A 24,578-nucleotide genomic window follows, 5' to 3' on the forward strand; every position below is an offset into this window, starting at 1 on the left:
GCTCAGTTCATGATCCTAGGGTTCTGGGATGCAGCCCCGTGTCCGGCTCTCTGCTCAGTGGGGAGTCTACTTCTCCCTCTCCCTCTGCGCTCTCCCTCTTCCTCTCTTAAATAAATACATAAAATCTAAACAACAACAACAACAAAAACCCCATGCTCTATGAGACCATATCCTCTGATTGAAAGGTGCCGTAGGATTTTCTCTCAAATCATTTCCTTCTAATTTATTTTAAGAAGTGAAGCACGAGAAAGTTTTTAACTACTTTTCCTTATTGTCAGAAGTATTTAAAATCCTGAAATTTCTTTAAGAATTAACTTTTAAAGAAGTTATTAGCTATTATAATTTTAAAATATTTTACTTTAAAAAAATCAATGCTTGTATTAATTTTCTAGGGCTACCATACAAAGTAGGACAGATTGTATGACTTAAACAACAGGAATTTATTTTCTCATAGTTTTGGAGGCTGGAAGTCAGAGATCAAGGTTGTCAGTCAGAGGGCTGGTTTCTTCTGAGGCCTCTCTCCTCAGCTTGTAGGTGGCCAACCGTGTTCTCTTTGAGTCCTCACAACGTTTTTCCCTTGGTACATGTCTGTGTTCAAATTTCCTTTTCTTATAAGGATACCAGTCATATTGGGTAAGAGCCCACCATAAAGACCTCAATTCAGCTTAATGACCACTTTAACTTAATAGATCCTATTACCAAATACAGTCACAGTCTGAGGTACTGGGAGTTAGGACTTCAACATATAAATTTTGAAGGGGACATAATTCAGCCCATAACAGGATTTAGATAGATGTCTAAGAACCGTAGTGTATTTGTTGGCTTATGTAACAGTTTTGATTCTAAGAACATGTCTAAGTTAAAAAAAAATCTAAATTACTGAGATCAGAGGAGAAAAGCACCTACTGGATATGTTGTGCCCCATCAGAAGATTAGTGGAGGGTGTGGTTGAGACACACAAAGAAACTGGACCAGGCGGCAAATCGATACTGTTCTTCACTACTCAGTGGTGTCGCATTTTTTGTAAATCTCATCAAAACGTGGATAACAGCACCCATTTTATGATGGAGGGCTGAGCTTAGCACAACATCTGGTACAAGTGAGCACCCAATACATAGGAACTGTAATTCCTACTGTGTGTTAACCACTGTTGGATACACGTTCATGTCAGTTTATTATTTTTTATTTTTATTTATTTATTTTTAAAGATTTTATTTACTTATTTGAGAGAGAGAACAAGAGCACAAGTTGGGGGGTGAGGAGGGGCAGAGGGTGAGGGAGAAGCAGACTCCCTGGGGAGCAGGGCGCCCCATGCGGGACTCGATCCCAGGACCCTGAGATCATGACCTGAGCAGAAGGCAGATGCTTACCTGACTGAGCCACCCAAGTGTCCCCACCCCCTCGCCCCCCTCCCCCGCCTCTGGTTCAGTTTAGAGACCAAAAAGCTGAACTCAAGATAGGTGGAGTAACATCCCTGCTATCACACAGCCAGTCGCTGGCCAGCCCAAATTTTCTGTGGGTTTGTCTTACAGGATCTTATATTATTGTGTGATAAAAGGACTAGGATGGATGTGAGTTTAATTGAACATTGTCTCCACTGCTGATCAGCTGTGTGATTTTGGTCAAGTTACCTAGTTTCTCTCTCTCTCAACCCTCTCCCTCCTCTATGAAAAGGGAATAATGATTTCTACATTTGTTTTTTTATTGATGTGTAGTTGACATGCAATGTTACATTAGTTTTGGGTGTAGTGATGTTTATCTTTTAGAGCTGTGAGGAAGAGACAATATATTTCAAGCTGCTGTACTAAGTAAAATAATCCCTGTACCATGTCATTCCTGGTTGACTTTGCCGGTGAAACTTTAAGAAAATCACCTTTCTTGCATTTCAGTTCCTTCATCTTCAAGATTCGGATAGGGACGGAAGGACAAAATTTGGCCTAAATCAAGAGATCTTAAACTAAGAGGCTTATAGGGGCCAGGCGGGTAACCGAGGGCCTGGAACCCAATGTGGCAAATACCAAATATCAAGAATGCAGAAATCTGGATCTTTCATCTGAAATCTCTCAAGTGAAATCTGAAAACTGAAAATATGTATAGATAAGTAGACTTTATCATCAGCCCGGTGTGGCCATAGGTTTGTAAATTTTTGGCTACACAATCCCTAAAATCCTTCCAGTTTAAAAATCATCAATTCCATGTCATAAAACAATAGTGGTCTAGGATCTAGTCCTTACTTATTAGAACCCATTTTTTTTTTAATTTTATTTATTTATTTGACAGACAGACAGCACAAGTAGGCAGAGAGGCAGGCAGAGAGGAAGGGAGGCAGGCTCCCTGCTGAGCAGAGAGCCCAATGTAGGGCTCGATCCCAGGACCCTGGCATCATGACCTGAGCCGAAGGCCGAGGCTTTAACCCACTGAGCCACCCAGGCACCCCTAGAACCTGTTTTGTCTGTGCTATCCCAGTTGTTTTGGGAGTGGTCTTTCTACCTCTAGGTCTCTCTCCACTCCAATCGTACCCACCTCTTCCGGAGAAATTAATCTTCATGAAGTTCTGCTTAATCCTGTTCTTGCTTTGCTTAGAAACCTTCCACTGCTTTCTGCTGTCTATGGAATAGAGTCTAAACTAAGCTGGAGGTGACCAGCTTTCCTTTCTTACTTCCTGTTTGTGCCCTTCATGAGTCTCAGGTTCCTCAACCATTCCACCAGCCTGAGATGTCCTGCTCCACAGTGTTTCTTTTCAGATCTCCCTCTTTGGGTGATGCTTTGTGTCCCAGGCCAGCGGGCCCACCCACACATGTGCATATTTTGTTTACACTTCAGGGGCCGTGATCGTATAGTGGTTAGCACTCTTGTGTTGTGTTTACACTTCAGGGTTTGACTCAGATCCTCCATCATGCAGTGTTTCTCTCCTGGACTTTGCACTTAGCAGAAATCAGGATCTTGTTTTTTTCAATTTTTGTTTTTGTTGTTGTTGTTGTTGTTAAAGATTTTATTTATTTATTTGATACTGAGAGAGAGATCACAAGTAGGCAGGCAGGCAGAGAGAGAGGGAAAGCAGGCTCCCTGCTGAGCAGAGAGCCCAATGCGGGCCTTCATCCAGGACCCTGGGATCATGACCTGAGCCAAAGGCAGAGACTTTAACCTACTGAGCCATCCAGGCGCCCCCGCCCCTCCCCCCCCCCGCTTTCTTTCTTTCTTTCTTTCTTTCTTTCTTTCTTTCTTTCTTTCTTTCTTTCTTTTTTTAAGATTTTATTTATTTAGTTTACACAGAGATGGAGAACAAGAGCGTGGGTGGGGGGAGAGGAGCAGAGGGAAAGGGACAAGTAGATTCTGTGACAAGTGCTGAGCCTGACAGGGAGCTCAGTCCCACGACCCTGAGATCATGACCTGACCAAAATCCAGAGTCATCCACTTAACTGACCGAGCCACACAGGCACCCCAGGATTGGTCTTTAAATTGCAGGAGACTAATACGATCCTGTCCTGGGGCATATAAGGGAGCTAATTCTGTTAGATTTTTCTTTTTTTTTTTTTAATAGGCTCCATGCTGAGCGTGGAGCCCAATGTGGGGCTTGAACTGACAACCCTGAGATCAGCTGAGTTCAAGAGTTTTATGCTTAAATGACTGAACCACCCAGGTGCCCCGTTTTGTTAGTTTTTCGATAGCTTGGATTACTTTGCTTATTCTCAGCTTTGCTTTTTTGTTATGTGTGAAAGATATTAATAAAAAGACATTTTCTGGGGCGCCTGGGTGGCTCAGTGGGTTAAAGCCTCTGCCTTCGGCTCAGGTCATGATCTCAGGGTCCTGGGATCGAGCCCAGCGTCGGGCTCTCTGCTCAGCAGGGAGCCTGCTTCCTCCTCTCTCTCTCTGCCTGCGTCTCTGCCTACTTGTGATCTCTGTCTGTCAAATAAATAAATAAAAAATCTTTAAAAAGACATTTTCTAAGACTAGTAGAAGTTGTTTCTGGGCTTCAGACTTTCTTCCTAGACTTTTCCTCGACTCCCAGACTTTTCTTCTTTAGGGAAGACTGAAGAAAGATGGCCATAGTATGGAGAGAAAAATGCGTATTTTCGCTTACCTATAAATCTCTTACTTCTCTTTAGAGCATGTTCCAGTTCCTTCCCTGGGGTTTAAAATCCACCCTGGGTCCAAAATGAGCTAACTCTTACAATAATTCTTTTCTGCTTGAAAAATCACATTTTCCTGTGGTGTGAAATTTCACAAAGCCAACTGGAAGAAGGAAGAAGGATCGCCATGTTTAGATGTTATATTTCCCCTGTACACATGTGCATCTGTCAGGTCGTTCCCCACTTTAGGCAAACTAAGACTCTAATAGCTCTAATTTTCTCAAAGGGAAAGCTAGAAGACAATTCATTTAAATCCAGTTCCTTGATGGCAGGTTTTGTAGCCCCCAAATGGAACACTAAATCCTTCAAAGTCAATTTCCTGGTGGCCCGAGTGGTATGTTATATTTGTATTGGGTCATTTTGTATTCATTAGTTACAACAGGACAAATGGAGCAATTGTCAGTGTATCACAGACAGCCAAAGACAACGGAGACTTAAAGTCGGCCAAAACTGAGCTCCGCAGCAACACATGCCAAAGCCAATACTGGTAATAATTAAAAATAGTATAGCACTTCAACCTGGACCTTTGGAGGTTTTTTTGCAGTCAGATAATTATCAAAAATGTCACTCACAGCAACAACAACAAAAAAAGGTAGAGAAGGGAGAAGGCAATTTGAGTGAACTCTATGAAAAGCTCTTCTAAGGTGTCTTTCCATTAAGGAAAGGATGTTTGAGCTCTGAGCAACCAATCGTCCCACACATAGCACCTACGTTTTGGTGTTTTTATTAAAAGACCTGGGTGGCGCCTGGGTGGCTCAGTCAGTTAAGCGTCTGCTTTCGGCTCAGGTCATGATCCTAGTGTCCCGGGACTGAGCCCCATATCCGGTTCTCTGGTCGGTGGGAAGCATGCTTCTTCCTCTCCCATTCCCCGTGCTTGTGTTCCCTGTCTCACTGTGTCTCTGTCTGTCAAATGAATAAATAAAAAATAGAAAGAAAAATAATTCTATTATGGGTGCTTGTGATTTGGGAATCCCAGGAAGCCAGGTTTGATTTCACCTCTCTTTTGTAAGACTGGGTGTGACAGAAGAAGTCTACTGTCCAGTTATTTTTCAGCCTTAAAACAGAATATCGTGGGGGTGGGGAGATGGGCTTTATGGTAAACTCATTCCTTGATGCTCCCTAGTCAAAGGGGAGGAATGCAGAGAAGGCTGGGAGGAGTCACGAGCTGGGAATGAAACCACAGCTAGTAAGGAGACAGTTGGGCAGCCCTGTAAAAAACGTGAGACGTACAGAGACCGCGGCTCTTTGGGTAGTTTGTTTTCTGTTTTTACTTAAAAGTGGTGGAATGCAGTGTTTCTGTTTAGACTGCTTCATCCTTTAGTTCACTTAAATATTTCACTATAGAGACTTGCTTATCTTAATCAATGGATGGTTTCCTAAAAATTATGTAAAGCACAATTGCAGGAAAATACAGGTAGGTTGCCAGGAGCACAGGTCTTGGAACATGGGTGATCTAGATTTGGATCTCCACACTTTCTCTGCCGAATGATTTAGGGCAAGTTGATGATCACTTTGAACCTCAGCTCTCTGTTCTATCAACAGAATTGATAATATATACTGAGGAGTGAAGATGAAATAATGTATGTAAAATAGGAAGTGATTCCTACTATGATAAATGAAGGGCGTCATTACTGTTTAGTTTTCATACATATTTGAGTAATGATGGGGCGTACCAGTACGGAAGGGATTCCAGTGGTTAAAAGATGAAAAATGAAACAAAGCAAACAGGAACAACCAAATAGTGGATCCTACAGGGTATATGATGTTTTATCAGTCTGGCCATAATTTCCTAGATAGGAATGGATGTTAATGAATTCTAGAGAAGTATGTGGCCCGCATGAAATGAAAAATTCTTGGTCCCCTGACCTCCGACAACCAGAGAGGAAAAACTGTGCATAAGATGAATGAAAAGACAGTAATGCAGATCGATAGCAAAGGCTGACATTAAGAGCACCAGCCTTGGTCCCAGCCCCGTTGTAAACATTTTGCCAATGTTCTCTCATTTACGGCTTACAACAACCCTGTGAGACAGATACTGTGATGAACCCCAGCTTGAAAACTGAGGCAGAGAGGCTTGGGAAATTGTCCAAGGCCAGATTTCCCTAAATGGCAGAGCCACAATTAAATTTAGGCAGTGTGGCAACAGAGCCCTCTTTTCCTCTCTTTCATCATGAAGGCATGTGTCATAGTCTAATTGGAAGCATTTTTTTCTTCTTAGTGGCACGTAAAATGATGGTGCCTCTTAGAATTAGGGCATCTTCTCGTGATGAAACATGGATAAGTGACACCCGTGCATTCACCACAAAGATGAAACAGTGTTCATTTGCCACCGATGACACAGACCTTCTGAAGAGGGGTGGGGGAGGGGGGAAGGATGCTGCTGCCCAGAGGTTAGCTTGCCTTTTGCTACCCACAGAACTACACCACAGGTAATTTATAACTGTCAGTGTTTCAGGTCTTTCGTTTCTTTTTCTCTGATTTTATTTTATTGTGGTAAGAACACTTTTACAGTGAGACCTACCCTCAAAAAAAAATTTTTTTTTTTTACCCTCAACAAAAATTTAAGTGCACAGTACATTTTTATTGACTGCAGTCACAATGTTGTACAACAGATCTCCAGGTCTTTTAGATAAATGTAAAGATCTGAATCCATTTCTTTCTATGAATCTGAAGATGAGGGCTGATGGAGACACAACTGGCCTTTTCCAAAGTCATACTTAACTATGGAAGGGAAAGCGAAAGAAACGTCTCTTGCTGAATGTTTTCTTCTTGTTTCCTGTATGGAGAGCTAATTGGACCTTTTAAATTCTGTCTATGAATCATGATCTTTCTATTAGGGGCAATAAAAAAAAAATCTATAGGTTCTTAGAGTTGTTTTTAGTTTAACTATGGTAATTGACCATGAAGAAACACAGCATGTTCCAGGGACATGATTATTTGACTTTCCAGCAGGGAAACCCTCTGCTAACACCAAATGCAACAGACTGAATTTGCTAAAGAACAACGCATGTTTGGGGCTGGGGCCGAAATGAGAGAATGAGCCAAAGAGCTTAGAAGGATGTCACAGGAGGCAGATCGAATCTGTTTGGATCCAGAATACACTCAGAGGAGTATTTAGGTACAAGAAGTGACTCATATTTTTGCCCACCTTACCTACAGGAGGGGACTAAAATCTGGGCAGGGCTGGTAGCTGGAGTCATCTGGCCTGTTTGTGGAAAATTAATAGTGGGTTTGATGGAGATCTCAGGAGGAGGGGATGGTGGTGGGGGATGAAGAAAGGAATATATTTACCCTGTTTGGTCAGTCTGGAAGCTGCCAGGAGATCAGTACTGTCTCAACATGAATGTCAAACACACACTAACCATTCTTGGTGTCAGCTGGCCTATTTTGTTCTCTAAGGATTGACTGTGAATGGTAGTTGTTGGACCAAAGTGGAATAATTAACAGATACAAGGTGTACTGGAAAGTCAAGCTGCTATATGATTATAAGAGAGAATATAGAGTCAGAGTCAGGAGAATGGGCTTTAGGAACACATCGGTTCCATAGACTAGCTGTGTGCCCTCCCCAGCTTAATCTCTCTACACTCTACTCATCGTGTCTGTAAAGTGGAGACAGTGCTCTTATTGGATAAGGCCAAGGGTCAGTGAAGTGGCTTTGTCATGACAGCAGTGGCCTGCATAGGCATGGCAGTTGTAGAAGGCAATTCCCTTCCTTCATTAGGTCACCACTTCCTTGTCTCCAAATTCAACAGAGTCCTCCCATCTGCTACAGCTAATGGGCTCTTTTCAGTTATCCTTTCTGACTTCTCTGCAGCCTTTCCCTCGTCTGATAACTCCTTAAAGTTTTCTTCTGCTATGGTGTCTGTGACTTCTCTGATCACATACCTCTCTGGCCACTGCTTCTAATCACCGCCCTTAGCTTTTCTCCCTCTCCTTTTCTTTGTGGTGTCCCCTGGTCCTGTCCTTCCTCTGCTCAGTCCACCTGATTTTCCTTACTCACCTGAAGCCACCTTTCGGCTGCTAATTCTTTTTTTTTTTTAATATTTTATTTATTTATTTGACAGAGAGGGATCACAAGTAGGCAGAGAGGCAGGCTGAGAGAGGGGGAAGGCAGGCTCCACACTGAGCAGGGAGCCCGATGTGGGTCTCGATCCCCGGACCCCGAGACCATGACCTGAGCTGAAGACAGAGGCTTAACCCACTGAGCCACCCAGGTGCCCCATCGGCTGCTAATTCTTAATTCATATCCCCTGTCCAGACTTCCTGTGTGTCATCTATCAAAATAGCTGGGGGCACCTGGGTGGCTCAGTCAGTTAAGCATCTGGCTTTTGGCTCAGGTCATGATCCCAGGGTCCTGGGATCAAGCTCCACAGCGGGTTCTCTGCTCAGCAGGGAGTCTGCTTCTCCCTCTCCCTCTCCCTCTGTGTTCTCTCTCTCTCTCTCTCAAATAAATAAAAATCTTTTAAAAAAGGATTTATGGGACATGTATACTTGGCTGTCAAAAGCAACGCCGTCTGAGAGGAGAACCATCTTTCTCCCAAGAGCATGCTTCCTAACTTGCCTCGCTGCCCACATTGGGTTCTCCATTCACCCACGACTGCCAGCACAGCTTTGTGGGGAGCAAGGCAGAATGTCACCTATCCTTCAGTGCTGACAGCACACACAACCTGTGAAGCCCTTGCTGACCTTTTCCACTCTGCCACCCTTGCCGTTCAGTCCTCTGCTGCATCCCTGCCACCTCCCTGCAGCTCTTCTACCTACTAACTTGGAGCACCATACCTTGTGCTCTTGCGCTTGGCTTTCCTTCAGCCTTGGAAATGAAGATGGAAGAGGCTAGTGGATATTAGGTTCTTCGGTGGCATCCTGTATAGAACTTACTTCGTTGTTTTAGGCTACTTAGGGGGTATTTCTTCCAGGAGACAGAGGTTTCCTCAGTCCAGGGATCCTGTCCTGTTCATCTTTGGTCCCCAGTGCCTACTCTGGTCCCTAGACATTGTGGGTGCCCACGGCACGGAAAAACGAACAGAAATAATTTCTTTATTCCGAGTGGGCTCTCTGGCTCAGCAGCTGACTTTTTGGGATACCTGTTCCCTTGGGGCCTCAATGCTCTCCTGTCTCCCCCACCGCGCAGGTGAAGGGCACCCTTCGCGCCGGGCTGGGCGGTCGCCCGCGCGCCTGCGCCCTCTGCTGCTCCGCTTCGGGCGCGTCTCTGTGCGCGTGTGTCTGGAGAGGAGAGGCTTGGGTGACAGGCGAGGGGTGGGGGTAAGAGTTCAGCCTGACTCACAGTCTCATTCACGGATTTCGCCGCCGCTGGACCGAAGCTGCCTCCCCAGGCGGCTCCCAACTACTCCAGCACCTCCACAGTCCCCACTTCCCGCCGCTCCACTCTCAGCCAGACGTTCTGACCGACAGACTCGCGAGTGAGTAGCGGCGGCTTGTGCGCCCCGGCAGCGCGGCGAGGTGTCCTCCCGCGTGTTGTGCGTGTGTGTGTGCGTGTGTGTGTGTGTGCGCGCGCAGGGGTGTCCCTGGGATTCCACGCAGGCTCGGAGAGCTCCCTGCCAGGAACCGTGTATCCCTCCGAGCCGGCGCTGTGGTGTGGGTGCCCGCGCAGGCAGCGGTTCGGTCGCCCGCGGAGCGCCGAGGGAGTTTGCCGGGATTCCCCCGCTCGCCGCGCGGCCGCCGGTGGGGTTCCCCGGGAAGGCGCCTGGGCAAGGAGGCGGCGGGGAAGCCCGGGGTGTGAGCGGCTGGCAGGCCGGGAATCCGGGAGCAGGTCTGGCCCCTCAGAGCCGAGGGAACCGAGGGAGCCGCCGGAGCGGCCGCCCTGGCCACCCGGGCTCCCCGCCTTTCTCCCTTACCCTTCCTCCTTTCTTCTCAGCATCATCACAAAAGCGCGAAATGAAACCCAGTGCAGCGAAGTCCGGCTCTTGTCTCCCACCTGGTGCACATCACCCCGAGCCGGAGGACAGGAGTGGGAGTCCCGAAGATTAGGGGCGGGGGTTTACCCCGGGGACACACCTGTTTTCGCCTCTTGCTGAATTCGATCTGGATGCAGGATCGCGCGAGGGGTTCTGACACATACTCGCCGGTGTGTGTGTGCGTGCGTGTGTGTGTGCGCGCGCGCGCTCGCGCGCACGCACCCCGGGCCCACGCTCGCGGGGTGCGCTCGATGTAAACAGCACACCTCTTTCGCGGCCCTCTTGTGCCAAGACTGCTCGGTGGGCTCCTAGCGAGCTCTGTGACAACGTGCCGGCATCTCTTTGTTTGGTTGTTGCTTCCCGACCCCTCCGCAAAGCAAACTGATTTTCGGTTTCGCGTGACACTGAGCGCTGGGACTTGGTGTGGGCCGCAGCCTCAAATGCCCCTGGTATTTGAAACTGAATAGTTCTTTCGGGCTGGGGGGTTATTTTTAGTGTTGGGAATAAAGAGGCTGGCGCGTTGACCTTTTTGCGGCTGCTTTGGGCTTTGCATACGTGTCTCTAATTGATGAAGCAGACGGATTCGCATACAGTCGCGCACACGTGCTTGCGCACAAGTGTGTACACACATTTCTACACACGTAGCTTTACCCCCTTCTTTTCTTTTTAAAAAATCGGTACTAGGAACGTACTGTGTTTGTAAAAAAAAAACACAAAACACCCCAAAAACCGAAAACCCAAAACAAAAAAAACTTTCCTTTGTTCTTTTGGGTATTTTCTATTTTGAGTAATGGAGTAGGAGTACCAAAAGGTTGCAATTAGTTCACTCGAATAAAAGACACTGCTTCTGAGTCAGTGCTGCCCGGTTGATAATTATTAACATATAAAAACAGATGCTCTGTTTAAGGCAAAAGGGGCGGGGCGGGGGCAGGTCCACGGTAGACAATGAGGGAGGGTCTCTGCCGACCGCCTGCTGCTTATTGTTCGGGCACTAGAGGCTGCAAGCCTGCTGCCGCCTCCTGCTCCCGGGCTTCTCTCCTCGCTCGCCCCTCGGTCCCATCTGGGACTGTCGGAGTCACCCAGCGCTGGCCCCCGGGGCGCCGGGACGCCAGCCCCAGCCGCAGCTGCCCTTCGCTGACCGCCCTCTCTCTGCTTTGCAGGTTGGCATCTTTGCGCCCGAGGGTGTCGCAAGCCGAGGCGGCGAGGACAGGGCGCTTCTGGCCCAGCCTGCCGGGTGGTATGCGGCGCAGGCAACAGCGCTAAGCGCCCCCACTCTGGGCACGGGGCGTATTCGCTCCTGGCGGCGGGCCGAGCCGCGGCGGCGGAGGGCATGCGCCCGGGACGCGCAACGCTCCTGCCGCGAGCTACCGCCCCGAGGTGGACCCCAAGCAGGGCTCATCGCAGGACCGCGCGGACCCCTGCCACCCGGGGCACGCGGCTGCGGAGCCTCGGGGCCGCATCTGCGGTCAAGATGCCCTGGGTGCCTCTCTGCTGGTGAGGATGCCCTGCTGCGCGGCTCTGCATCCCCAGCCCCGGTCCCTGGTGGGCGCGACTGAGTGGGCCCGACTTCGGCCCCTCGTGCTGGTGGATGAAAAGCGCCGGAGTCCCTGAGTACGATCAGCGATCGAACCTGAATTCTAAGAGCCATGGACGAAGGCACTGGGCTGCAGCCCCCGGCGGGAGAGCAGCTGGAAGCACAAGCCACAGTAGGAGCTGTCCACGAGAAGTGCGACCCAGAGACCTTTAGGTCCAAGAGTTTACCGGTCCTGAATAGCGCCTCCTGCCGGCCAGACCTCAGTCCTGCGAGTGCAGGAGCCAAGGCAGCCATGGGCTGTACAGATTCTTTGGGCCATCAGGTGTTGAAACAAGGCCCAAGACGGCTGGCCCCCAGTCCCTCTGCTCCTTCCACTTCCGCAGAGATGGCGGGGCTCATGGAATGTAACCACAGGGTGGAAGTCAGCAAAGCTGTGTCGGTGTCCTCCACTTTGGCCACGCTCCAGGGGAGAAGGTGCCTCTATGTGGTCCTCACTGATTCCCGTTGCTTCCTGGTTTGCATGTGCTTTCTGACCTTCATCCAGGCGTTAATGGTGTCTGGGTACCTGAGCAGTGTCATCACCACCATCGAAAGGCGCTACAGTCTGAAGAGTTCCGAGTCGGGGCTGCTGGTCAGCTGCTTTGACATTGGGAGCCTGGTAGTGGTGGTTTTCGTCAGCTACTTTGGCGGCCGGGGTCGGAGGCCCCTGTGGCTGGCCGTGGGTGGACTTTTCATTGCCGTGGGGGCTGCCCTCTTTGCTTTACCTCACTTCATCTCACCTCCCTACCAGATCCAAGAGCTGAATGCCTCGGCTTCAAACGATGGCCTGTGTCAGAATGGCAACTCCACGGCGCCTTCGGACCCTCCCGCCTGCCTGAAGGACTCAGGAGGAAATAATCATTGGGTCTATGTGGCTTTATTCATTTGTGCACAGATTCTCATTGGGATGGGTTCCACACCTATTTATACCTTGGGACCAACCTACTTAGATGACAATGTCAAGAAAGAAAACGCATCCTTGTACCTAGGTAAGACTTTCCTGTCTTCTCAAATAAGCTTAAACTCAACAGTGAAAAGGAAACACTTCCACATTTCCCAGGAGATTGTAATACATATATCTGATATATATATATATATATATAATATGTATATACACATATATGTAAAATATGTACATATACATAGGATCTTATCATATATATCTCACTATATATAGTATATATAATGTCATATATATTGCATGTATATTTTAAGCATTAAGCTTCAGTTTATTTTATGTTTTTATGTTTTAGCTTCAGTGTGGTATGTTTTAGTTCGGAAGAGAATCAAAATAGTAGAAAGGTCTGTGGGCTAATCATCAGACTACACTACATGCTCTTTTCCCAAGTAATACAAACTTTTAACTATGGGGTCATGCTTCTTTCTCTTGCTGCCTGCCTTTGTAAAAACTCTCCTTTATCAAGTTTATCTTCAAATGGCTGTTCTTCTAGAAAGTTCAGGAAGGAATAGAAGTACCTGGTGTGTGGAGTGAAGTCTTGGATTAGTTACTGCTTTCATGCCCTGCTGCTTCTCATTCCTGTCCCCCACAGCAAGTCTAATGGAGTACCCAGACTACATAAAAGATGCTTTGCTGCCTCCATAGCTGTATTTCTTACATATCACCTGCCTCACCATTAAAAAACAACAACAACAACAACCCTTGAGTGATGACTAGGTTATCTTTATACAGAAGCAAGATCACAAGTTGTAAAGTTAATTCAAAGCTATTTCTATTGCTGGTTGAAGGCCCTTAAGTACATGAACTTGGTAGCAAGTAGCTCTTGCATTTGGTGATTTGACTTGCATGAAGCCGCTCCTGTGAGGGGGTGTTTGGGTTAAATAGAGGTGCTGATATGAGGCCAGGCAGCTGTTGTGGTAGGTTGGAAAATGTAGTTTCTGGAAATCTGTGTGGTTGTCAGCGTCTCCCTGTACTAGCTGCCCCTTCAAAATTGAGCTTTTAAAGGGATGGATTTGAACCCTTGAAAAGGGTGAAGAGCAGTCGTGCTAGATGAGATCTTTGTTTTTCTATATTTCTACACTGGAGTCCAACTAAAAGAAGAGAAAGGATTGTACTTTATAAAAAAATGGTAAATAAGCAAATACCGGTTATACTTATCATTTTACTAGCCATGCGCTGATAGGATCTTTGGTGTGAGAGTAACGAGGTTTCAAAGGATAGTGAAAATGATACCCCCTTAAGAGGGCTCTGCTCTTTCCTCAGCACAACTGCTGTCCCCAGAATCCATTGTAGAGGGTGTCTGAACCATGTGGAGTCCCCAGTAACTGGACCAAATACATTAGGACAAGAGTTTTATAATTTATTTTTGTTATTAAATACAAGAGAAAGAAAATTTCATTCAGGGCAGAGAGCACTAGCTTGCTTGTTACTTTGCCTCCTTGTTTTCTAACATTTACTACAAAAAATTTCGAACATCTAGAAAATTTGAAACAGTCCATGAACACCAATATTTCCACACCTAGACTCAGTAATTGCTCATTTTCTCATATTTGCTTTCTCAACCTGTGTGTATGTATGTATGTACGTAGTATTTTGTTTTGGTTGGGGGGCTAAGCCCTTTGAAAGTAATTATAGACATCCCTAGTTTCCAGCATGTATCTTATAAGAACAAGGACTTTCTTTTACATACAAACAGGTACTTTAACTTGCTAAGTTCATAATCATTCCTTAATATCATCAAACATCCAGTCCATACTCAAATTTCTTCAATGGTCCCCTCAATGTCTTTGATAACTATATATTTTTCCAGCCAGGAGGCAACCAAGATTCTCATACATTGCATTTGGCCCCTAAACTTTTTAGTGATTTTATCATCTAGAAAAGTGCCTTAGCTTTTTTCTTTTCTCATGATATAGACTTTTTGAAGGGACAAGTCTAGTCGATATGTAGAATGTTCTACATTCTAGATTTATCTGATTATTTCCTTGTGGTGTCCCTTACCTTGTCCTCCATCCCCCCTATTTCTTGTGTACTGATAGTTCAGCCTAAAGGTTTGAATAGATTCAGACAAAACATTTTTGGTCAGACTACTTCAAGGTAATGTGGTGTGTTTTATGTTACATGTATCTGGCCATTCATTAGTGATGTTAAATTTAATCACTTGGGGAGGGGTACCTGGGTGGCTCAGTTATTAAGCATCTGCCTTCTGCTCAAGTCAGGTCACTATCCCAGGGTCCTGGGATCGAACCCCACATCTGGCTTCCTGCTCTGCTGGGAGCCTGCTTCTCCCTCTCCCACTTCCCCTGCTTGTGTTCCCTCTCTCGCTGAGTCTCTCTCTGTCAAATAAACAAATAAATAATCTTAAAAAAAATTAATCACTTGGTTTAGTGGGTGATTGCTAGGTCTTCCCATTGTAAACATGCATTTCTCCCTTTGAAAATCCAAAGTGATCTTTAGAATGATAACTTGACTCTGCAAATATCCTAATTGTTATTCTTATTTTTTCGGATCTTTGCCTTCATTTACTTTGAAAACTTAGATCTCCCACCCCACTCCTTGGAAACCATTCACGCAAATTTGCTTCCTCAAAACCAGAGTCGAGCCATATACAAAGGGAGAGCGTCCGCTAGTAAGAGTACTGAGAATGAATGTTTCTAGTCGGGGTTGCCCACTGAGAAAAAAACAGCAAGTGCTGGGCACTGTGCTACTTTTGGGAAGACCGAAAATGAGACATCATCCCAGTGCCTGAAGAGCTTTCAGTGTCATAAAGAAATATTGGCAATTTTAGGGAGGCGTGTGAAGTGAAATGCATGCAAGGGGAAGAAATTTACACAAAGGGTATTTGCTTTTTCTTTCTTCTATTCCTCTTCTTCCCCTCCCTCCTCCTCTTTTTTTTGAAAAAACTTTGATGAACGCCTTAGGACACATTCTTTGGGAAACTTAGGAGAATTCTCCTTCATATTAAATGGAACTCAGTAAAAGCCACAGTGGTTTGAGTACCAGGAATCTTACTTGTACTATTTTATTTAATGTTCTTTCAATGACCTCATGAGATGGGATTGTTTTCCCATTTCAAGGATGAGGAAACTGAAGCTCAGAGAGTTTGAGTGACTTGCTTAAGGGCTTCAAACCCACACATCTCTGACCCTAGAGCCCTGGAGCTTCCCTCCTTGCTGCCTGTTTTTTTGCCAGGAGGCTCTGAGAGAAAACCGAAACCCGGGGCTGTGCCATGTTCAGCAGAGCTCTGAGAATGCTGCGGGAGGTTGCAGAACTGGCCTTCAGTTATCAAACACGATCAAAACAAGATCCTTCTTAAACCTTTCAAGCGGGTTTTATAGGTAGCCTCTGTAGAAATTCAAGTGAGAGACTACTAAGTGATTCTTAGAACATGAGAGATGTTCACCTACTATGGTGGGGATTTCTTCCTAATAAATAACCGGTTTAATATCTTTGTTGTTTTCCACAAAAGTGTTCTATATTACTTTTTCCACTATCCACTCCTTTCTTAATCTGTCAGTCTTTCTAGCTTCGCATTATCACCGTAGAAAAAAAGACAAAAGCAGGTACCAGATTCGTAATCGTGGGCATGACCAAATAATCTGAATTAACATGAAAACCATTGAAATGGAATGTAAATGTATGTCTTGATTTTTGAATGTTTGATGTTAACATTCTGGCAGCTTTACCTGTAAAATGCCCTAACTCCTTCCGGAAAGAGAGGGGTTTAGTGTTGACCTGGAGGGTAGAGAACTCTTTGTAGCTAATGAGAAGCAAGGTTAGTAACTAGACCATGATTTGTCATTGTATCTCAAGGAGAGAGAGAAAATGTGGTCCTTTGAGGGCAAGAAATTAATGAACCAACAGTGAAATGAGAGAGAATGGCTAAGCAGGTGAGAAAAGGGAAGAAAAGGATGCATTTCTAGAATAGAAAGCCACAACTCTGGTTGAGGAATATTCAGGATAAGTAATAATTGCCCATGAGCTGGCCACGGGCCAAGCAGTGTGGGTGCAGCCCTTCTACCTCCCCAGTGTGTGAGCCCCGACTTCACACCACAGAGAGGGGGCGGGATTGGCACAGTGCTTCAGAAAGAGCATTCCCTGAGAGGCAGAAGATCTGTATTTTAGTCTGGCTGTACCCGTGATCGGGGGTGAGCCTTTAGACAAATCCCTTAACGTCTCCCAGCCTCTGTTTCCACATGGAGATTAGTACATTTGTTTCCCTCACTGTAATATTTTGAGGACCAAATGGGATTACATGTGTGCAAGCATTCTGCCAACTGTAAGAGGCAGCACTCTGCTCTGTTCAAGTGGAAATCAGACTCCTCCTACAGAGTGGGCAGAGTGAGGAGGGAGATATTTTACTCTTTCTGCGTATGAAAAGCCCTAGCCAGATCTTTTTATAGTTGGAAAAAGTAAAGAAACAGTGTGTGGGAAATGAAGACATTGTATAGGAAATCACTCCTTAGAAACATTGTACGGGTAAATTGGCTCAGCGTTTCAGCAATGTTATATTTTGATTAATTGAGTTTTCTGAGAACCCAAGATTTCATAGCCGGTGCTTTCTGGGCATCAGCCTTTGATGGCTATCTTTCTTTAGTGTGTGAACGCTTATGCAATGTATATTTGTACCTAGTGTAACATCGCAAGAGCTCTTTTGAAGTTTGAGGGGGCTCTGTGTTGTCCCAACTTAAACCACTGTGGGTCTTCGTTTGCCCACACAGACTGCCAGGGAGTTTGGTGAACGAAGACTGGTCCAAGGACATCCTCAGAAGTAATATTATTATCTTAAGATAAATAGCTGGTGGCTTCTTCTTTTTTTTTTTCCTTTTTTTTTTTTGACGTTTCCTCAGTCTTTTGAAAGTACAGTGAGGTTGAAATCAGTTGAGTTCTATTTCATCAAGATTTCATGGTATAAACATATATGTGTGCAAATATCTATCTATCTATCTATCTATCTATCTAGTGCTCTTTCGGAGCTATATTGCTATTTTTGGGTATGAAAACCCTTCAACATATCTTGTCTGGCTCTACCAGTGGCTGGGGGTGAGACTTTAGACAAATCCCTTAATGTCTCCCAGCCTCTGTTTCCACATGGACATGAGTACCTATCTCCCCCAACATACCTTTTTTTGTTGTATAGAAAAATCTCGATCAGTTTTTAGCAGTGTTCTATAGAACAATTTACGTTTGTAAATCATAGAACAAATTACCTTTGTATCTATATTTATAGTAATAAAAACAACGAAAGATACATACACGTATCTTTCAGTTCAGCATTCCCCAAACTGTGTAACAACATATCAAGGTGGTTTTGACAAGTTAGGGGTTCATTTATCTTCAGCAACCAGCCAGTCTTCCTCTCTTCCTGCCGGGCTCTTCTTAGCGATGACTCCTATACCCGAAACACTGCATCCTTTTCCTTACAGGGAGGAAGTGGAGGAGGCAGCCCCTGTTACTCTCCAGGATGTCCCCTTGGCCAGGTGGAGTCCCCTGGCCTCTTCTAGCTAATGTGATTTTGGGAAAGGCAAGTGTTAGGTTTTCTCATCTACATGGAAGAGGAAGGCAAGGAAGATGAAGCTGGAGTGAGCGCTGAGTGACTTCTGGCTGTAGGAGTCAGCCACACCAGTTGTGTTTTTCTTTTTGTCTCAGTAGCCGGAAAACCCAGGACTTTTTTTTTTTTTTTTTTTCCCTGACCAGTATTAATAACCTACCATCAGTGGCTTATAGCATTAATTTGCCTGACCTTTTGGTTGGGATTTGGAAAGGGCCCAGTAAATAGTACCGTTTTCCTCCCTTGAGCTCTGAGTTCCTTGAGAAATAAGTCGAAGACATAAAGTGGGGGCCAAAATATCACTTTTTTAAAACTGATAAAAGGGAGATTGAGGAATGAAAGCTCATATCTTTGTGCAGATGGACTTTGTAAGTGTCTCACCACTGAACAGACCTACTCGTCCAGCCACAGGCAATGCTGGGCCTCAACAGTGTAGCAGCCCCGGGTCTCCCCATGTCGGGTGGGGCCAGGTCTGGAGGCAGCCCCAGTTAAGACTTATGCCAAGAGGGAGCAGGGCAGAATTTTTACTCCCTGTGTGCATACTCACTCCTAAGAGACAAAAAGGAGGAGTTGAGCTGAACATTGCAGTTTGTTGTAAGATTCATCCATCACATTAATCTTCCTCTGCTTTCCTGGGGAGGAACAGTCCTGAGGCATGGGGGTGGGGAGCCAAGAAAAGAAACATCATGTGGAGTATATATTCTCTTCTAAGACTTTTTTTTTTTTTTAAAGATTATTTATTTATTTATTCGACAAAGATCACAAGTAGGCAGAGAGGCAGGCAGAGAGAGAGGAGGAAGCAGGCTCCCGCCGAGCAGAGAGCCGGACACGGGGCTCGATCCCAGGACCCCGGGATCATGACCTGAGCCGAAGGCAGAGGCCTGAACCCACTGAGCCACCCAGGCGCCCCAAGACTTTTTTTTTTAATTATTATTTTTTTAAGATTTTATTTATTTATCTGACAGACAGAGATCACAAGTAGGCAGAGAGGCAGGCAGAGAGAGAGGAAGGGAAGCAGGCTCCCTGCCGAGCAGAGAGCCGGATGTGGGGCTCGATCCTAGTACCCTGGGATCATGACCTGAGCTGAAGGCAGAGGCTTTAACCCACTGAGCCACCCAGGCGCCCCAAGACTTTTTTTTTTTAAGATTTTATTTATTTATTTGACAGACAGAGATAACAAGTAGGCAGAGAGGGAAGCAGAGAGAGAGAGAAAGGAGGAAGCGGGCTCCCTGCTGAGCAGAGAGCCTGATGTGGGGCTCGATCCCAGGACCCTGGGATCATGACCTGAGCTGAAGGCAGAGGCTTTAACCCACTGAACCACCCAGGTGCCCCTCTTCTAAGACTTTTAACTCATTTTTTATTTTGCTTTAATTTTACTTGTCTTGTTTGTAATGTGTTCATCTTTGTAAGCCTCATAAAATCCTTCTGGGAAGTAGACTCAGTACAAATAACAAATAAATAAAAAAAATAATCTCCCCTGAAAGCTAATAGGAAGGAGAATGATGATGGAGGGATTTGAGGCAATGATCCAAGACACCTGGAGAAATAACGAGAATGGATGCAGGGCAGGGACTGAGAACCACGGGGCATCTGTGGTCTGCAACTGTGTCTTGTTGGGATGTCAGTACATCTCACATATACCTGGGGCAGTTAATCTGTGTCGTACCCTCAGCGATTCCTGAATTTGTACCAGCTGTGTGGTTGTCACTTGTGGCCCCTAAGACAAACTAGTCAGTTTCAGATGTTGAGAAAAAACTTCAGATTCTAACTGGCAAGCAGAAGGGTTTAGTGCCTCGCCGTGGAAAAGACAGTTGAGTGCAACTTGATTGATTCAGCCCACCTGCAAGGAGAACAGCCTTTTTAGTAGTATTTGTGCTACAGTTTTGAAGCATGATTTTATTGATCTCTCCCCTCCCAGTGCTCTGAAGTCTCTTAAGTATGCAGTCTGAAATAGCCCTTCTGAAACTTTAATACCGTGGGACTCACTGGGGTGTTTTTTCAAAATGCAGATGCTGCTTCTGTAAGTGTGGAGTGGGGCTTGGCGATTCTGCATTTCTAATCCACTCCCAGGTGAGGTCAGTGCTGCTGCTCTGACAACCATGTTTGGAGCAGCAGGGGTCTATAGGCTGTACATCTTTGGTGCTTTTCCCAGGTGGGAGGTTGCTGTCTGGACTTGTGGGTGGAGCCCCTGGTGTCCAGACCAGCTGCTGGCTGAAGTTCTACTTCATCAGGAAGAACCCTACCATCTCTTACTCATTTGGGAAAGCAAGATGTCAGTTTGGGCTATTTCATAAGCTGTGGCGGCTGTTTTGAATTCCACAGTCTTATGAGATGGTGATCACTGCTCAGTTTAGTGAGAGAAAGTGACCTTAGACAAATGGTATTCATTTTGACATTAACCAAAGGGAGCACCACCTTCTTTACTGTTTTCTGCATCCCGAAGGCTCTGTGCTGTTGGGTTCCTCTGTGTTGGTGGAACCCAGCGTGTCAGAGGTATGTCTGTGAGCTGTGCAACTTCAGGTGAGCTCACCTTATGAGGACCCTTTGGTGGGGGAAAAGCAAACATACTTGGCTCTGCTTTTTTCTTTCTAAATAATATAGAAGACTTAGTGGTGAATTGGGGGTTTGACTGTACATAAATATAAGATCTGAGTATATTGGAAATGATTTTGAAGATTGAGGATCAGAAGTTTTTCCATTGCAAAGGGTGATCAGACAGAAAAGGGCATGAGCTGGACTGGCTGGCAGAGTTCTCTCTAGAGTCAAGTCCAAATGAGTCCCAGAGATCATTTCATTTAGCCCCATTTGTAAAGATGATCATTTGACAGGTGAGGAAGCCTGGGCTTTAGGATTAAAGGATCTGTTCTATATGAAGCAATACGGTAGCTCCTCTAGAAATTAAAAATAGAATTACTGTATGAGCCAACAATCCCACATCCAGGTGTATATATATATCCAAAAGAATTGAAAGCTGGATCTCAAATAGATATTTGCACACCCAAAGTACATAACAGCATCATTCACTATAGCCAAGAAGAGGAAGCAATCCAAGTGTCTATCCACACATGGGTGGCTAAACAAAAAGTGGTGTATGCATACAATGGGATATTATTTGGCCTTAAAAGGAAGGGAAATCCTGACATGTTCATCTACAACATGGATGAATCTTGTGCTAAGTGAAACGTGAGTGTTTGACATACACCAGGCATTGTGCTAAATTCTTTATCATCTTATTTTATTCTCAGAACAACTTTATGGAGCAGCTACGTTTCTTCTTTACTATTGTGGTAAAAGACACATAAGACTAAACTTACTGTCAACATTTTATTTTTTATTTTATTATTTTTTAAAAGATTTTGTTTATTTATTTGAGAGAGAGAGAGAGAGAGAACAAGCAGGGGGAGGGGCAGAAGGAGAGGAAGAAGCATACTCCTCTGCTGAGTACGTAGCCTGACATGGAACTTAATCCTAGGACTGAGGGATCATGACCTGAGCCAGAGGCAGATGCTTAAGTAACTGAGCCACCCAGGTGCCTCACCATCAACCATTTTTAAGCGCGCAAGTTAGTAGTGTTCAGTATCTTCACATTGTTGTACAGTAGATCTCTATCTTTCTCACCTTGCAACACTGCAACTCTGTAACCATTAAACAATAATTCTCCCTCCCCTAATTCTTGGCAACTACCTTCCTACTTTCTGTTTCCAATGTTTTGACTAATTTAGATACTTCATGTGAGTAGAATCACACAGTTTTTTTTTCTTTTGTGACTTGCTTGTTTTGCTTAGTATGATGGCCTTGAGATCCATTCAGATTGTTGCAAATGGCAAGTTCCCATTCTTTTTTATGGCTAATATTCCATTGTATACATATACCATTTTAAAAAATCCATTCATCTGTTGATGGACACTTGGGTTTCTTCCACTTCTTGGCTATTGTGAATAATGCTGCTGTGAATATACCTCTTTGAGATTCTGCTTTTAATTCTTTTGGATATATACTCACAAATGAAATTGTTGGACCATATGATAACTCTGTTTTTCATTTTTTGAGGATCCTCCACACCGTTTTTCATAATGACTGCACTATTTGACACTCCCACTAACAGTGCATGGGGGGTTTCAACTTCTCTATATAATCACAGAATTATTTTCTGTTCTTTTGACCAGTGGCCATTTTGATGACTGTGAGTTGATATTGCATTGTAGTTTTGGTTTGCATTTCCTAAATGGTTAGTGATACTGAACATCTTTTTATATGTTCTTTGGAACATATATGTTTTATATGTTTATATCTTTTATATGTTTTATATGTTTATACCTTCTTTGGAGAAATGTCTAAATACTTTGTCATTTTTATTTATTTTTTTAAAAGATTTTATTTATTTATTTGACAGACAGAGATCACAAGTAGGCAGAGAGGCAGGCAGAGAGAGAGGAGGAAGCAAGCTCCCTGCTAAGCAGAGAGCCCGATGTGGGGCTTGATCCCAGGACCCTGGGATCATGACCTGAGCCAAAGGCAGAGGCTTTAACCCACTGAACCACGCAGGAGCCCCTATTTTGCCATTTTTAATCGGATTATTTTGTATTGTTGTTGACTTGTAGAATTTTATTAAATATTCTGGATATTACCCCTTATCAGATATATGATTTACAATTATTTTATACCATTCTATGGGTTAGTTTTTCACTCTGTTGATTGTTTCCTTTCATGTGCAAAAGTTTTAAGGTTTGGTATAGTTTCATTTGTCTATTTTTTATTGCCTGTACTTTTGGTGTCATATCCAAGAAATCATTACCAAATCCAGTGTTGGAATCTTTCTCCCTATATTTTCTTCTTTTTTCTTTAAAAAAATTTAAAAAAAAGATATTATTTATTTATTTGACAGAGAGAGAGATCACAAGTAGTCAGAGAGGCAGACAGAGAGAGAGGGGGAAGCAGGCTCCCCGCTGGGCAGAGAGCCTGATTTGGGGCTCGATCCCAGGACCCTGAGATCATGACCTGAGCCGAAGGCAGAGGCTTAACCCACTGAGTCACCCAGCCTCCCCTCTTTTTAAAAATCTTCAATTTAAATTCAATTTAGTTAATATATAGTGTATTATTAGTTTCGGGGCTTATGTTTTCTTTTAGGTGTTTAATAGTTTTTGGTCTTATGAGTAGGTCTTTGATTTGGGTTATTTTGCGTATGGTGTAAAGTCAAGATCTGTCTTCCTTCTTTTGTATGTGGACATCTAGTTTCCCAGTATCATTGTTGAACATGGTCTCCTTTACCTATTGTGTAGTCTTGGTTCCCTTGTCAAAAATCGGCAGCTACTTTTATATTTTATATGCTTTTATATTTTATGTATTTATATATTTTATGTATATTTACATACATTTTTAAAAAAGATTTTATTTATTTATTTGAGAGGGAGAGAGAATGAGAGGAGAGAGGTCAGCAGGAGAAGCAGATTCCCTGCCTAGCAGGGAACCCAATGTGGGACTTGATCCCAAGACTCCAGGATCATGACCTGAGCTGAAGGCAGTCGCTTAACCCACTGAGCCACCCAGCCGCCCTATATACATTTTATAGATGAGGAAATCCAGATTAAAAAGTACACTCAAGGTCATCTCAAAAGTGGCAAAACTAGCACCAAAGGTCTTCATCCAAAGCTTGAACTTAAAGCATCAACATTATGGAGAGAGGAGGGGACAGAAAAGTTTATAAACTTCTGGTGTGATTTTGGCTGAGTTTCTTATTTTTATTATCTATAAAGGAGGTGAGGAGGTAAAGCTAGTGGTTTCTTAGGTTCTTTGTTCTTTAAATATTTTATTTATTTACCCAAGAGAGAGCACACAGAGGGAGAAGGAGAATCAGATTCCCCCTGAGTAGGGAGCCCAGTGTGGGACTCAATCCCACAACTCTGAGATCCCAGGACTCTGAGATCATGACCTAAGGCAGATGCTTAACTGACTGAGCCACTCAGGTGCCCAGTGTCGTGGATTCTTATCATCTCTTAAGTTCTCTAGTTCTGTTTCTTCTCAGCCTGGCTTCATATGGTCTTGTTCTGGAACTTTGTACTTAGGTCTGGAGAAAAGTTGTAGTTTGTTCTGTTTTTCCTTGAGCCATTAGAAGCTAGTCTCTTGAGCCCTTCATCTACCCTCTGTGGCTTGACTGATATCTCATGTGACAGCTATGCTGTGGGAAACCAGGCATTTTTAAAAATTAATTGATTTATTTTTATTTTTTAGATTTTATTAATTTATTTGAGAGAGAGAGAGGGAGGGGGAGCTGCATGTGAGCATACAAGCCCGGGAGAGGGGCAGAGGGGGAGAGAGGGAGGAAGCAGACTCCCTGATGAGTGGGGAGCCCCATCCAGGACCTGAGATCACAACCTGAGCCAAAACCGAGAGTTGGACACTCAACTGACTGAGACACCCAGGCACCCCTAAAAAATTTTTTTCTTAGAGCAAA

The 24,578-nt window shown here is 44.6% G+C and overlaps 1 protein-coding gene across 1 annotated transcript in view; it reads left to right on the forward strand.

Annotated features, from left to right (window-relative positions):
• Window positions 1–9,358: 9,358 nt before the first annotated feature.
• Window positions 9,359–24,578, forward strand: part of SLCO5A1 (solute carrier organic anion transporter family member 5A1) — a 130,521-nt gene continuing 115,301 nt past the window's right edge. Inside the window, exons 1-2 of the mRNA XM_080803189.1 lie at window positions 9,359–9,550; window positions 11,206–12,607. Coding sequence (XP_080659315.1) covers window positions 11,692–12,607 — 916 coding nt within the window. The 5' untranslated portion in view covers window positions 9,359–9,550; window positions 11,206–11,691. The remainder of the gene's footprint in view (window positions 9,551–11,205; window positions 12,608–24,578) is intronic.

Source organism: Martes martes (genome assembly GCF_963455335.1).
Source record: "Martes martes genome assembly, chromosome: 4".
NCBI classification, from domain to species: domain Eukaryota; kingdom Metazoa; phylum Chordata; class Mammalia; order Carnivora; family Mustelidae; genus Martes; species Martes martes.